General features: G+C 42.3%; 1 protein-coding gene across 3 annotated transcripts in view; it reads left to right on the top strand.

Annotated features, from left to right (window-relative positions):
* Nucleotides 1-8998: 8998 nt before the first annotated feature.
* Tctex1d1 (Tctex1 domain containing 1) overlaps nucleotides 8999-16054 on the top strand; it is a 16921-nt gene continuing 9865 nt past the window's right edge. The window contains exons 1-3 of one of the 3 annotated variants that reach the window (XM_028788024.1): nucleotides 8999-9212; nucleotides 10983-11100; nucleotides 15575-15666. In XM_028788024.1, coding sequence (XP_028643857.1) covers nucleotides 11000-11100; nucleotides 15575-15666 — 193 coding nt within the window. In that variant the 5' untranslated portion in view covers nucleotides 8999-9212; nucleotides 10983-10999. Of the gene's footprint in view, nucleotides 9213-10950; nucleotides 11101-14865; nucleotides 15104-15574; nucleotides 15667-16054 lie in introns of those variants that run through there. The other 2 variants (XM_028788029.1, XM_028788036.1) reach the window with 2 other exon arrangements.

Genomic DNA, 16054 nt, shown 5'->3' with positions numbered 1-16054 from the left:
AAATAAAATAAAATAAAATAAAATAAAATAAAATAAAATAAAATAAATAACAGGGCAGGTGCTAGAGAGATGGCCTTAGCTCTAGCTAAGAGAAGAGCACTAGCTGATTTTCCAAAGGACCCTGGTTCAATACTCAGCACCCGAATGGCAGCTCACAACTGTCTGTAATTCCAGTTCCAGGGGATCTGACACCCTCACAAAAACATTCATGCAGGCAGAAAGCCAATGTGTGTAAAATAAAAATGAATCATAAAAATATTTTTAAAATGAATAACAGGGTTTCTACAACATCGGGTCTTTAAGTTTAAATGAGGAAGCGGCTATTGGTCATTGAACTGTTATCTACCTGGTTGGTAGTAGTCAATGGGCAATTCTTTCCTGCTTTTATCTTTGTATAAACAGGGATAAGGATGGACTTTTAACACTTTGCTGGAGTCCGGTGCTGGCTCCTGTGGACCAAGAGAACATTTGTCAAGGACTCTGCTGTAGGCTATGTGCTGTGGCGGCGTCCTATCTTCATTCAGTGGGTGTCCACTACAGCAGGGAGGATAGAAGGCGGACCCTCAATCCTAAATTCCTTCACCACAAAGCTTCTAAAGCTTCAGTAGTCTGGAATCCAAGGAGGAATTGAAGGAGCACAGCCTGTTTCTCTACCAGCAGAGTTTAAAATCCTGTGCTCCTTGCTCCCAGGCGCATCATTTAACGTCGTAGTTCTCAGTGCGCTACTTCTGTAAAGATAATCATTTCATGACAGTTTTGTGGCAACTGAACCGCTGCACAGCATCTGTCAGCAGCAGAGGTGGGGAGGAAGGAGGGAAGAGGGGGATGGGTAGCGTCTACGTCTTCAGGTCTTGGGTTGTCCTGAAAAATTTGCATGTTTCCCACTGGCGTCCCTGATGTCCGCAGGGGGAGAAACAGGATGAGAGGCTCTGGGAGGGCACTTTCACAGTCAGACCCTGGCAATGGTACAAGGTAGTGGGACTGGGAAGGCTTCAGAAAACAGAGATGGTGGGATGCCTAGGGCAGCTCAGAGGCCCACCTAGCAGGGGAGGGGCGGCCCGGGCAGTGTTTGAGGAGGTCACCTTGGAGACGGCCTAGGTGCCCATGGGGACTGCCCGATCAAGCGATGCCGGGGGCAGCAACCGGTCTGCTGCAGCTCTGCTGAGGACGATCCCAGGTTCAGGTGGTCCGACCTGTCACCCAGCACAGAGCAGGTATGTGCAAGCGCTTGGGGACAGAGGGTCCAGGAAAGGAGCCTGGGGAAGGAGCAGCCTGTGTGGGGAAAAGGCGATCTCTGCATTCAGCCCAAGAAAACCAAAAAAAAGTGGTCCCAAGTTTGGTCTTCAAAGGGTGGCGCTCAACTCATCCACAAACACTGGTCGCCAGCGGTCTTTGCTACTTCTTGCACCTCTGGGGACCTCTGAATTCCCTTCTGGGGTCTCTCTAGGAAGGACTCGTCTGCAAGCAGAACTGGAACCAGTTAATTTTCCGGAATTGACAAGCGTGGGAGGCACCCTTTAGGAATGTAGTTCTTAGTTCTTCTGGAAGGGAAGACTCAGTCGAAGCCCGCTTTAAACAGCTCACTATTGAGTAAAACAAGGTAAATGAATACTCCAAAGAGACAAGCACAGGCTGAAAGGAATGGGCTCCTCCTCCTAAGGGAATTTAAAGTTTATTAATATTTATGAGATAGCATATTCGTGACATAAGGTGATGGCATTTTTTTTCTTCCAACTAATAATAAACCTGACTTCCTTTTTAGGGAATATCTTCCTATGATTTCTAGAAAGAGCCCCGGAGAAGGTCAAAACCACAAAACAAGGCCATAGTCTTGTAGTGTGGACACACTTCATTATTGCGCATTTGTATGTCGATACACTGATGCTTTTTGATGGGGAAATGAGAGCTCTGACCATCAGGAGTTTCCACTATCAAAATGCAGCTGTAGTTGTCTTGGGTAACAGACCTCTAGTTCCCTTTTAAGGCTGCTTTAGGCCCATGATCGACCTCATAGCTCTGTCCTTTACAATTTTGTTTTTAAACTGAAGTTTGACAATGAAGGATGGGGCCAGATTTTACAAGACTGGTAGCCTCCACAAATGGGACACAGGTCCCAGCTCTCTGTAGAACTGGGAGCTCCCAGTGCCGCCTTTCAAGACTGCCTATGTCACCCAAGCACAAACGCTTGCTCTTCATTGCCTCCCACAGCCACGACAGCAAATATTAACTAGGGAGCTGGTAGCAAGATTAGACTCAGAGCAAAAATAGAAATGTTGGCTTGCAGTGCAGGACAGCATCTTTCTATAGAAGCCCATCTTTTTCCCACTCCATCACTTAAGCATTTGGGCTACAAATTAATGTCTGCTTGTGTGAATGAATATAAATTTCCAGTTGTATTGGCACAACAAACTACTTATACTACACACTACTGCTCTCCAGGAAATCTCAGCCCCCATTCAAAAGGGTCATACAAGCAGTGGGTCCTCCACCTAGGATGAAATTTAACTACAAAAACTAAAAGATGTTCATATTATTTTCCTTTTTTTTTTTTTGCAACATTGTTTTTTTTTTCCCTATAGTGTGTGATGATGTCAACTTTGGCTAAAGATAAACTGTTTCCTGCAATGAAGAAAAGGGGGAGCATGTGTTCCCCAAATAATCATAAATTCTGTCAGAAGGAAGGTCACTGGCATGCCAAACAGTGAGTACCTGGATGTCTAGTGCCTCCAACTATGAGTAATGTTTACCAAGAGCCAAAACAGTTTCCTAGAAATGGAACAAGGTAGAAATGGGGAAACATGGTGCTCCATTGGTCCTTGGAGTCATAGTTAGGATGGAAGAGGAGGCTTACATTGATGCTAGGAGTGTGTTTGGTGCTTTCAAAACTACCTCTCACTATGCTAAAAAAGACCTGTACTGCAGACCAGCTACCCTCACAAGTTCCTTAAACTCTTCTCAATATTATAAAACTGCATAGTTATACAGTTTATGATCAGCAGCACTTATTTAATACAATTTTTTTACTATATTTCCAGTCTTTATCCATATCCTCTTAAATGGCTATATAATATTTTATGAATGTGTAACCAGGATCAGATAATCGTTCTCAAACTATTGGACATTTTCAATTTGTCTTGTTTTGTTTTCTTCTTTTTTTTAACTGTATAATAATTCTCTACTTGGTTTTCAACAGTATAGTTAGTGGGCCAAAAGGCCATGAATACTTTTTTGGCTCTTGCTATATGTGGCATTTGCACAAGTAAAGAGATGAATCCCCCTTTAATACTTCCACAGCATCCCTCCCATCTTGACCAGCATCGGCAAGGAGATGAAACAGATGACTGGACGTAGCAGTCAATCAACTTACACAACAGACAGATTTGAGGATACTCTGTGTTGATGCCATAGTTGAGAAACAGGCCCTAGTGTGCTTTGCAAAACTGACCAAGGTTAATCGGGGTTGTAGAAGCCAAATGTTTTTATTATCAGAGTGATTTGACTGGTGCCCATGCTCATTTACAATTTGACCAAGCCAGCTCAGTCAGCCAATGGGTTCTCCAGGGAAGGAGTGAGGATTAAAAGGGAAAAAGACAATTAGACAACACTGTTGCATGACCCCAACCAGTTTTAAGGCTGAAGTGGGTTTATTTTTTTTTCCAGTCTGCTTTTATATCATTCTAAGTACATACAAAGAATATGGTCAGTCCTAAGTCATAAACAAAGTAGTTAAGGAACAAAGCATAGACAGAAGGTCCTATGAGTACTGAATTAAGGGTCTTAACAAGACTCATCAAGATACAAAGAACATATTCCTCAACTGTATTCCTCTTGAGCCTACTTCCCAGTCCTAGTCCAAAGTCAAATTCCTGCCAAGTTTCCACAACAATTCCACTTTCAGTCCTACAAGTTTGTAGACTGGTAACACAGTCTTGCTTTTTTTTTTTTTTTTTACAAATTTGGAAAACTGAGTATAACAGAACAGAAACCCACTCCGGGTCAGAGGAAAGATGCTACAGCGATTAATTCCTGTTTCTGAACTGTGGCTACTCTGGCTGCTCCTTCTTAAACCACTACAATTGCACTCTCTCTGCCTTTTGATGCTGGGGCATTGGTGATTAAACCCAGAGCCTCTTGCACATTCTACCACTAAGCTACACTCCAGCCTTCCTTCCATGTTTTAGTTTGAGACATGGCTGCTAACTTGCCCAGAAAGGACTTGCCCTCTCTGTTCTACCAGCAGGCTTTAAACTTCCTCTTTGCTACTTCATCACTACTGGCCCTGTCACCAAGGCAACCACATGTTCTTTTTAAAATATCTTTTGAAAAGATTGTCTACCTAAATGCAGCTTATTTGTTTATCTAGAGCAGTTAAGTAAGAATTTGATAGACTGTCCCCATGACTTTAAAAAAAAAAGTGCCCTCATTCAAAGACCAAAGTAACATCCCTACTTTCATTGACTTCTTCCAAAACACAGTAGAAAGTCATCTGAAATCAGGGTGTGGTCAAACTTAAAGAACTAGCTTTGTTTCTATGTATTTATTTGTACAGGAGAGGAGAGGAGGGGGACTCATATTCCATGCACGGCAGGTGTGTGACAGTAAAGACCAGCTTTCAGGATGTGGTTCTCTTCTTCCACCACGAGGGTTAGGGGATCATTCTCAGGTCATCAGACTTGTCAGTAACTGTCTTTAACTGCTGAGCTATCTCATAGCCCTAGTTTCTTCTTGGCAAACCACAATTCTTACAGTATTGGTTGTTCTCCTTCATGTGCTTCTTCAACTGGTAGAAAAGTTATGAAATATTAGTGGCTCTCACATGGAGATGTGATTTGACATTAACAATGTATCTGGAAAGGATGCATCTTTTTCTTGAAAATTAATTCAAAGCATCTTTTTCAAAACCTAAATGTCAGCATTATAAGTCATCTCCTGAAGGGCACTCAGGACCTGAGCATCATCTCCTTTACCCACCATCACCACCATCACCACCATCACCGTCACCACCCCCACACTGATTCTGCTAGGTCAACTCATTCTTACTGTTTAACTGTGGAATAGCTGAGACTTTCAGGTCAAGTAACTTGTTACAATGGCAAAAATACCATCCCAAATTCAGAGAGCTCCAGGGGCTCCAGGTTCTGTTCTCATCCTCCCCACCCCTGTGGGCTTGCTGCCCTCTGGGCATACCCTGCTCTCCCTCATGCTCTGTCACTGCTGGAACCCCACTCCTTGTATGAAATGTTCTCCTTTCTTCTGTTTTCCTTCCCACTTCTTCAGGAAGTTACGTTCCCACACTTGACCACACCCACCTGTAAACTGAGAAAGAGCTCTTACTGTCTGGCTGCTCCTCCCTTTCTTCACAGGCCTGTATATGGTGGGTTTTGTTGTTGTTTTGTTTTTAAATCTAGCTCCTCCAATACATTGTAAACTCTCTTGTCTTTGTAGCAGTAGACACAGTGAGAAGGAAAGAAAAGAATAAAGAGTGCAGGTAGATCTACTGGGGAACGTGGTATAAGATCACATGAATTTGTTCTTTCATCTTGATTTTTATGCCTTCAGTCCTCTGAATTGTGACTGATGCCTAACTGTCATCCTGGGCATAGTAAATGTGTGACTGACTCCTGTGTCATGAGAGAAAGGTTGAGTATATATTCAACATTACCACTGTCATCTGTTTTCAGAATTGGATCCTTTTTTGTTCAAGCTATATATTTTATAATATATATTTTGTTTTATTAAAGAAAAATGAAGCATCATTTTAAGGTTGTGGGACTGTATAAGGGTATCCTGGGTCATGGTTGAGCAGGTACTTAGAACCCCGAGATTCTCCGTGGAATTCTGCGTGAGAACCGGCAGGAGTTCGGTACCTCCCATCATCTAGGATCCTGAAAACAGCCACATTTCCATAGAGTCACATAGGCCAGGCTTTAGGCCTCAAGCCCTAGAGATTTACATACTAATGAAGGCCAGAGGGCAGAGCAAATTAAACATTCCTCCCCCAGATCCTCCCCTAATCCTCCCCCTTTCTTCCTCCCTATATAACTCGGGACGGCCCTGAGTTTTTGGGGGTACGCCTAGATGCATCTATTATCCGTCATGACAATAAACCTTTTTGGAACCAAGGACTTCCTCGTGTTACTGGGGCCTGCCGCCGCAAAGGCCCTCAGGCCGCTGGAACCGTAGGATCTTCTTCCCTGATGTGGGACCCACCACTGCGGCGCAAGCTTGCGCCGCTGTGGCGGCCTTTTTTAAATTTTCCCCACAAAGGTAATATCTTTGCTGCCCAGGCTGATCATAAAGTCATTAATTATTTGAGTAGTATGGATCCAGAAGGACCCCACTGCACCCAGAAGCAAAATAAAAACTCTTAAGCCAGGCCCCCTTATCCTACCAAGCTAAAACACATATTGATACATGACTTTCCACTCTCGGTTTTTATCCACCCCACTGGGAAATCTGAACTTGATTTTTCACTTAAACAATCTATAAGGAGAGAAGTGGTAACATTTGCTGAGCTTTTAGCATCTGCCTCAGCTCTGCTTCCAGGAAGCTTCATATAACAGGGGCTGGCAAGCAATGGCCAAGCACTAAGTCCAGTCTGAAAACTTACTGGGTAATGATTTCCCAGCTAGGAGTGGTTATTACATAGCTGAAAATAAAATTTAAAAGAGTGAAGTTTTGTGGCATGCAAATATTGATAGAAAGCCAAATTTTACTGTCTATAAATACAGATTTTAGACCATGATGTGCCTGCTCAATGCAGTGCCTCCAGCAGCTTTGTGATCGCAGCAGCAGCATCAACCCACAGCAGCAAGGGAAAGCATAGGGCCTGCAAACACCAAAGTCCCGCTATTTGACCTCTTTCAGAAATGTTTGTCGAAGTCTTCTCTACTTAACAGGTGTGGGCATCAGCCCCTTTCCAGATAAATAAACAGCAGCTAAAGTAGGTTGAGACACTAAAACCACAGAGTTAGCATATAGAAAGAAGCCAATATTAGCTGCATTTTTCATTGCACAGAAAGTGGCGATCTGTGTGTAATTTGCATGAATGCCCTGGCCCCTTTGTATACCAAGACCTTGTGTTTTCCACTCGTGAGATCAAGCAGGTGTTCACACCAACGTTTTACTTGCTAGAACCTCACCCTCAGGCAGACATTGAACAGCATTTGCACAGATGCTCTATCACCTGTTCCTTAAAACGGAAACAGAACCATGAGGTCAAGTCACTTTTTCCAGCTAATGTAGCAAGCTATCTGGGTATATTAGCTCCAAAGCCAGTAGTTCCACTGTGGGTTTGGGTGATGAACAAAGACTAATAAGTCTTCATTTTGCCTCATATCAAAGTTCTTGTGATGTCACTGAACAAAAACTGTGTGTGGACCCCACCATTCTCCACGAGAATGTATCAGAGGCATCCAGCACAGCAGGTCAGCCACACTATGCTGACTCCCCTCTGTTATTTACTCAAGATACAGCGAGCCTCTAGTACATGTCAGCTACTGTGCCACAGAGAGAGAGATTGAGAGAAGATAAAATGTCACTTTTCAAGTGAAACCACCGCCCCATGTGACAGCCCGGGGGGGGGGGGGGGGGTAAGACTGTGCTTCTCAGAAAAAGAAAAACAAAACAAAAACCTATGGATTAAATAGAGGAGATTCTATTTTACCCCAAGTTATTTCTATAAATGGGGAAATGATGATTTTTCTAAGGCAGGCTGGCCTATAATGCAATATGTGGATCAGACTGGCCTGGAATTTGCAGTAATCCTCACTACTGTCCCCTTAGCTCTAAGAAAAGAGGCATGCACCAATATAGCCTTGGATTTTTCAGGGATTTTGGTTCTTGTGTCTGACAGATTGTTTTAGAGATGAAGCTAGTCTGGTACCTTGTACCATTTAGACAGGCACAGTCCACATGGAAGGCAGAGAATGGAAAGCTAAAAAGCATAAAGCACATAGAGGAAAGCATAGGAAGATCTGTCTGTACTAGGAGTAAGGAAGCCCCCATACACAACATACCACCAGCCCCACTGCTACCCGCACCCTGTTCTCTCCGAGAATCCATATTCCTCCACCTCAGCCTCCCAAGTGTTTGGGTCATAATTACACACTACCATACCTAGTGAAGAGTTATCTTAAATAAGATACTAACATCAAAACATAAACCACAAAAGAAAACTAAAACTTTTTTGAACTACAACAAAATGAAGTATTTTCATGATAATACAGTTAGAAAACTGCTAGAATATCTATATACAGGTACAGATTTGCATGTTCACAATAAAAAGGGGAAGCCAGTTTTAAATAGACTCAACAGAAATGACAGTGTCCACAAGGAAAGTCTAAAGGCCAAGCAGAGTAAGAAGAGGTATACAAGCACACTGGAAAGCAAAGATGTATAACATAGAACAAGGTGCCTTCTGCACCTGTACTGATAGCAAAATGCTGGTAGACAGAATAGCCAACACTGCTGAGACCAGTGAGAATAAAAACAGATCCAACCATTCAGTGCACACATCATATGGACAATAATAAAATATTGTTTTATAGAGGCAGAGAGTTTAATTCCTTTTTTATCTCCTAGTGTGACATCTCAAAGACAGAACAGTACCTGGACACAAAACTGTCAGTGAGCAGGCAATTATTATTGCATTATGTGAATTCTTGAATAATTAAGTCCTCTTGCTCTCAAATAAATTATGCTTACAAGCCCATTATATAGTAAGTCCAGAGTGACTTGTAAGATGAATTTACAACCTAGAAAAGGTGTTTATTCAAGTGTTTGGTACAAAGCAAGCTTTGTTTCAGCCTCCTTATTTAAAAAAGTTCATTTGCATCTATTCCAAAAACGAAAGGGAGAAGAAGAAAGGAAGAATGATGAGGAGAGTTAGGGTTTCCTCTGCACTGGAAATCTGTCGTGGCTGGCCACACCCCTCGTTGATGACGTCACAGTCATGGGAGTTAGCCAGGGCTCAGACACACCCAGCATCACCTCTCAGGATTGCAGTGTGGCTTTGAAACCATGCCTCCTAAGGCCCTGCAGAAGTCTATCACACGGCCTGGACCATCTGCTCCCTTCCTCTCAGATGAGCACTAGCCCACAACGTCAAGAGCTGGCCCTACCCTTTTGCCCACACCCATGATTGTTCTGTCCACTTCCCGTTCTGTTCTAGGTTTACATCCATCAGGTCAGGGCTAGACTTTTCACAGGAGGTAGGTGTATTCTCTGTCCTTCAAAACCACCCCTATTCTTGGGGGAAAAAACGCTTCCCATGAGATGGTGCCTTCTTCTGTTTCTCATTTCCTTACTTTGTGAAGGTTTTCAACTTCTGTTTCCACTGTAGCCTTCTAGAAAGATATGTCAATTGGGATAAGATCTCATGAAACTGCATGACTTCCACAAAGTTTCTTTTTCTGAAGAAGAAGCACCATCTACTGCTAGGAAGTGAGCTGGCATGCTTTAGGTCTTAGACATAATCAGAAAGAAATCCAGTTAAGCAAGTCTCTGGGTATATTGTATCTTACTCTCTATATCATATTCCTAGAGCATAGATATATTTTTTAAATGCATCTTTTGTATCGTCATCACTCTGGACTCTTTCTGACACGTTGCAGGCAAAAAAAAAATTCTTGTTTAAAAGGTTTTTTTAATTAAAAAAAACATACAGAACCTATAGCCTTCTTTCCTCTGTGCACTGCAATGTCTATCCACGAGGGGGCAGCACATGACTTTAATGAGGAGCTCCGCCCTTACTGATGGCCCTCTTAGGGACATGGGTGGCCACCAATTACAAAGACTAGGAATTTATGCTTGCTCTCAACAGTAACTCTTATTTCAAGAAACCTGAATACAATTCTGTCATCAAAAATATCTCGGGCATTTTTAAGCACAGCCTGGATTTTTACATGTAAATGTACACATTTTGATTTTAAAATAGTTTTGTATAAGATATACTTTCTTTCTCTTTTCCTCTACCATGAATTTGTTTGTTGAATGCTTGCACCAGTTTTTAGATCAGATTCTCAGCACATGCCTGATGCCAGTACTTGAGGAACAAGGATGGGGAGGATCACAGAGTTGGAGGCCAGCCTCATCTACAGAACAGACTCCAAGCAAGACACTGTCTCAATTAATTAAGATAAAATTTACTGTAGCATTCTCTAGGCAATGAGACTATGTGTCGGGAAGGAATATCATTGGCAGGTTGGATCACAGAACTGGACCTCATCCACTTGTAGTGTTGGGACATGTAGCTCATGTTTATTGTACTTATGCCTGTAGTTGAAAGTTTAAGTGAATATAATAAGCAGATTGTGTGCTTGTCTTTAGAAGTTCAAATGCCTTGAGCCTCTTTTGTGTAAGCCAGTGCTCTGGACTGACATTGGTAGTTCCATGCTTTTAAAATATAAGAACTCTTCAATTTCTAAAAACTTACCAAGGGGCTAGAGGGATGATTCAGTGGTTAAGAACCACTGGCTGCTCTTTCAAAGGACCAGGGTTTGCTTCCCAGCACCCATATGATGGCTCACAGTCCCAAGTGATCCGACACCCTCACCTGGCCTCTGTGGGCACCAAGAATTCACATGACTCACACAGATACACATGCAGACAAAACATTCATCCACAAAAATAAAAATTACACTGAAAATAAAGTAAAATGAAAATATAACTAGTCCATATTTTACTTCAATGTTTCTTGCCCATACTGCAAGCACTGTTACTATCTCTTAAGTCATCACTCAAGTGATGAATATATTATTTAAATTTTTTTTGTATCCTCTTTCATCTATCCGTTTCCAATCCATTGCATGCTAACCTATAACTATCAGACCACGGATCTTTAAGACGATTAAAGGGCTAAGTCAGCCTCAGGGAGGCCCTACCTCCTATTCTTGAGTTAGTTCCTTTTCTGTTACTATGATAAAACACATTGATCAAGGCATCTGATAGAAAAACAGGTTTGTCTGAGTTTATGGTTCCAGAGGGGTAAATATCCGTCATGGCACAGAGACATGGGAGCAAGCAGCAGGCACAGTGGCTGGAGCAGGGTGCTGAGACCTTACATCATGGACCAAAGGCACAAAGCAGAGAGAACGGCGTGTGAGTATGACCTTAGCTCTCAATGTCCATCAGCAGTGACAGGCTTCCTCCACCAAGGCTGGACCTCCTCAACCTCCCCCAAACACTGCCACCAACTGAGGACCAAATGTCAGCGCCTCTGAGAAACATTCTCATTCAACACACTACAGTCTTCCTACTGGAAAAGAGACGAACATAAACATGATATTCAAAAGTAAAAGTTCAGGCTAGAAATGGTTCAGGGGTTAAGATCTTGTGCTGGTCTGCCAGAAGAGCCAAATTCAGTTCCCAGTACCCACATCAGCTCACAACCACCTTTAACAGCTGTTTTAGTGGAATCCAACGTCGCTGGCCTCCATGGTTATCTGAGGACATGTGTATACACACACACACACACACACACACACACACACACACACCACTTTAAAATAATTTTTTTACAATGTTTCCTGAAGTTGTAGTACACTGGAAACATGGTCAGGCTTGAAAATACAGAAAGAAAGCAATAGGTTACCCAGGCATTTTCCTCTTTGTGATCAAGACAGCCAGGCCTCTAGTAAAACAGCTAAGATCTTTGCAAGGCCTCATCTCCCCCAACAAAACTGACAGCAAGTTCCCTTCACACAGCTCACTCTATTGATCTAGTGGAGTCTGTTTCAACAAGCGTCTATCAATAGCATCTAATGTTTCTGGTAATACCATTTTAAAACAAATCCAAAACAGTGCCCTAAGCAAAATGGAAATATGGTTTTTTTTCCTACATAAAAGAAAGGCAGCTCAGAGACCTAGGCTGCTGCTGTTCTTATCCAGTCTATGGAATCAAGAAGCCTCTGATATCCTGCCCTCCATCACTCATTCTAGTAACAGAGGAGACGAAAGACCAGCTCCTGCCGGTTAGCTTACATTTGTTGATTTGGGATTTTCTTGTGCTGTTTTGTTTCCAGAAATCTTCCTCAAATTTCTACCCAGTCAGTTGTGGTTATATCACACTGGTTCATAAGCCACAGAACTCCAGCAGCACACAAAGGGACCAAGAATTTGCCGTTCATTTAGACAAAAATGTTCCCACAGTTTAAGTCTCTGTTACCAACGAAGGAGAGGAGCAACACTTGAAAGAAACTGGCAGTCCCAAGTCACATATTAATGAAAAGTTCCCTTGTAGTAGTGCATATTGAGAGCAATTTAAATGGCCTGGAGAAGAAATGGTTAAGGGAAATGCAAAATGTTTGTATATTAAGCTAATATTTTAAATATGACTAGGATGCAGTTACAAGCAAAAACAAAATAGGATTGTATATGTAAAATCATATATCTGAAAACATTCTTTTTTAATGTTATTAACAGTCGTTACCTAAGCACTGGAGTTTGTAATGTAATTTTACTCTGCACTTTTCCATGTGTTTTGCATGTTTTCCAAAGGGTATTTACAAAATCAGTATTTACATGATTACTGTGCAAAGAAAAAGACTCTAGAGGCTTGGGAGAAGGTCAGCAGCCCTTTCTACACAAGTGTAAGAACTGGGGTTTGAACTCCCAGAACCTGTAAAAGCCAGATGGATGTGAGAACTACCTTGTAATACCAGGGGACTGGCAGGTAAAGCAAAGAGAGGGACGCGCAGAGCTAGCTGGCTAGCCAGACTGGATGGCTCAGGAGCTCCGGCTTCATGGATAGCTCAGGAGCTCAGGCTTCAGTGAGGGATCCTGCCTCCATTTGTAAGACGGAGAGGTTTGAGAAAGGCATCTGACATCAACCTCTGACTTCTACATGCATCTGCATGCAAATGCACAAACACACAAGCACACACTTATACATACATGCATTGACACAGTAACACACACACACACACACATATACATATATATATACACACACACACTTACGGATACGCACATTTACACACACAAACACACATACAGATGCAAAACAAAAGAAGACTCCAAGAAAACATCTTTAATAACTCAAAAACAGGGGGCTTATGAGATGACTCAGTGGTTAAGAGCACTGACTGCTCTTCCAGAGGTCATGAGTTCAAATCCCAGCAACCACATGGTGGTTCACAACTATCTGTAATGAGATCTGACACCTTCTTATGGCGTGTTTGAAGACAGTGACAGTGTACTTACATATAATAAACAAACAAACAAACAAACAAACCTTTGGGCTGGAGCAAGCAGGGAGAAAAACAAAAGACAGCAGATGTAGATTATAAAAAAAATAAAAATAAAAACAGACCAGCCTCTAAAACTTGTAATCTATACGTCAGACTTCAACCTTTGGTTTTTGAGAGCTGCCCAGTTGACACCATCTTCATATAAAAAATAACATAGAGTGCACTGGCCACTAGTCTGTAATAACCCTAAGCAGAACGGTAAGGAGAGCGATAGTTCCTTTTGTATTTTAAAGCCAGCTGATATGAATCGTGCTTCACTCTGCTTCCTTTGAATTTTTAGTATGATACCAGAAGACGGCAAAGGCTTACGCTAACGTCTGCACACCACACATTGCACACATGGATATCAGAATGGCAGCCAAGACCCCCACTAGTCCTTGCCCCCTTTTCACTCCGTCTGCTGTAAGCACACGTTAAGCTTTTCCACTGAGAGATAAATGGAATATTTGGAATCAAAGCCTGCCTTCCCTTCCATGTGTTCTTGGCCTCACTTCTCAAACGGAGAGAATGATGACTTTTTTACAGCATCAAAGGACGCTGAAAAGATCAAATAAAATAGCTGATAGGAGCTGTATCACCAAATTGAAAAGCAGCATGCATAATGCTGGGTACATAGACTTGTCACAGAATCACAAGCTTCAGCAGTGTACGGTCAGGTTTCAGAGGCAGAAGCTGTCTATCATCTTTGGTCCGGCCCACAACACCTGTAGCCACAACGGCCTAACAGATCAATTGCTACTTCAAACACAGCAGGAAACTGAGAAAAGCAGGTGTTAGAAGGAAGAGAGTGGAATCACCACCACAAGATGCATCATAACGAAGGCAGCCAGAATGTCATCACACTCACTGACATTGTGAGCGGGTGAGCTTTAATTTGTCCAGAAAACTATATTGTACTAAAGGACTTTTAAAAATAGAGTAATGTGATTTTTCTCAAAATGTCAATTTGCAGATCCCACTAATTTCAAACATCTGCAAACTAAATATTTTAAACTTCTCACAGACAGAAAAGAAAGAAAAATCCTAATATTAAAAACAAATGCCGGGCAGTGGTGGCACACACCTTTAATCCCAGCACTTGGGAGGCAGAGGCAGGTGGATTTCTGAGTTCGAGGCCAGCCTGGTTTACAGAGTGAGTTCCAGGAGAGCCAGGGTTATACAGAGAAACCCTGTCTCGAAAAACAAAAACAAAAAAACAAAACAAAAAAAACCAACCAAATAAACTGGGTACAGTGGCTGCATGCTTTTAATCCCGACCCTCAGAAGGCAGAGGCAGGTAGGTCTCTGTGAGTTCAAGGCCAGCCTAGTCTACATAGTTCCAGGCTAGCCAGAGCTATTTAGTGAGACCCTATCTCAAAAAACAAACAAAATCCAAATAACTTTTTTTTTTATTCAATGAGAGCAAAAAGATAGCCTTTACTTGGAGAAATGGTCACTCTGAACACACATTCATACCCATAGATACAAATGACAAATGTGAGCATGTGCGCGACCACACACACACACACACACACACACACACACACGAGAGAGAGAGAGAGGGGGGGGCTCAAGTGTTATATCATTGCCTTTGAAATGACATCTGTCTTAACCTCCATCTTAGCAGGTGGAGGAAATTTGGGGTAGAATGGTGTAGCTCATTAGTCCCGCTTGGTTTTCGCTGAGGTAGGCTGAATTACACAGTGCCAGAGCCCATCCGGGGCTCCTCCTTGTTTGGGTTTCTTGTTCCACACCTGGATCAGATCATATTGCCTTGAAGACCAATCCTTTTTAATGCTGAGAAAAAGGGTGACCAACACTGATTGACTTCTTAGAGTTTAGGTGACTTGCGGTTTCTCTCACCATGTAGATAGGTGAGTGTCCTGTTTCTTTTTTTTTTGTTCTGAAGGGATTTGGTGGAATTTATCAGAATGATCTTTTTATAATACCCTTTGTTTGTATGGATCTGTTTCCCAACATTTTAAGCTTCTTTATACACCCCCAAGCCCCATTTGTGAGCTTTGTTTACTGTGGGGTATGCTTTTGCGTCTTTGTTAAGGGACTCCATTGACAATGGCTTTTGAAACACTCACTGTACTACCCTGCAGACTTAGGCTACCACCTGCTCTGACTTCCACCATGACCCTGAGACTCTGTCCTAGTAACTTCTCTACAGCTCAGTGTTCCCATCTCTAAAGTGTTTAAATAAGCCATCGGGCTATTTATAAGGTTTACTGGAAACTTTCTTACAGTAAAGTTTGCATGTTTCAATGTACTTGCTTAAAGCAACGTTACGTTTTGTTGACCTTGTAACTAATCACTCATGTTTCCTCCTCTGCTCTTAGTTCTGTCTGTACCGTGTCCCACGTGGATGATCCCAGACAGTGTGATGAATCCTCTTGCCTCACAGCCAGGATGGAAAACACCTACCAGTTAGGTGCGCTGCTTTGTCATTCATCAGAAAGCTAAACCTCCACTTTAATGACCAGTGCTGGCTTAGCTGTAGCCTGTCATTGTCTTCAGTCCTAGATAAGGGACCTTAATTTAAGAAAGTGGGCGGCCAACTGAAGAGTTACAGACTTGCTTTGCAAAATTGAAGCAATACTTATTTCCTTTAAAACAAAACAAATCGGGTTTACTTAAATCTCAAATGAATCTCTGGATGCCACAATGTGTATAACATGATTTAATTCAGGTTCACTGGGTATTTCTTGATGGAGTTTGTGTGTGTGTGTGTGTGTGTGTGTGTGTGTGTATGTGTGTGTGTGTGTGTGTGTCAGAGAGAGAGAGAGAGAGAGAGAGAGAGAGAGAGAGAGAGAGAGAGA

The sequence above is a fragment of the Grammomys surdaster genome, unplaced genomic scaffold, assembly GCF_004785775.1.
Source record: "Grammomys surdaster isolate TR1022 unplaced genomic scaffold, NIH_TR_1.0 100, whole genome shotgun sequence".
NCBI lineage: Eukaryota > Metazoa > Chordata > Mammalia > Rodentia > Muridae > Grammomys > Grammomys surdaster.
The sequence above is the reverse complement of the archived record's forward strand: the minus strand, read 5'-3'. Positions and strand labels throughout refer to the sequence as shown.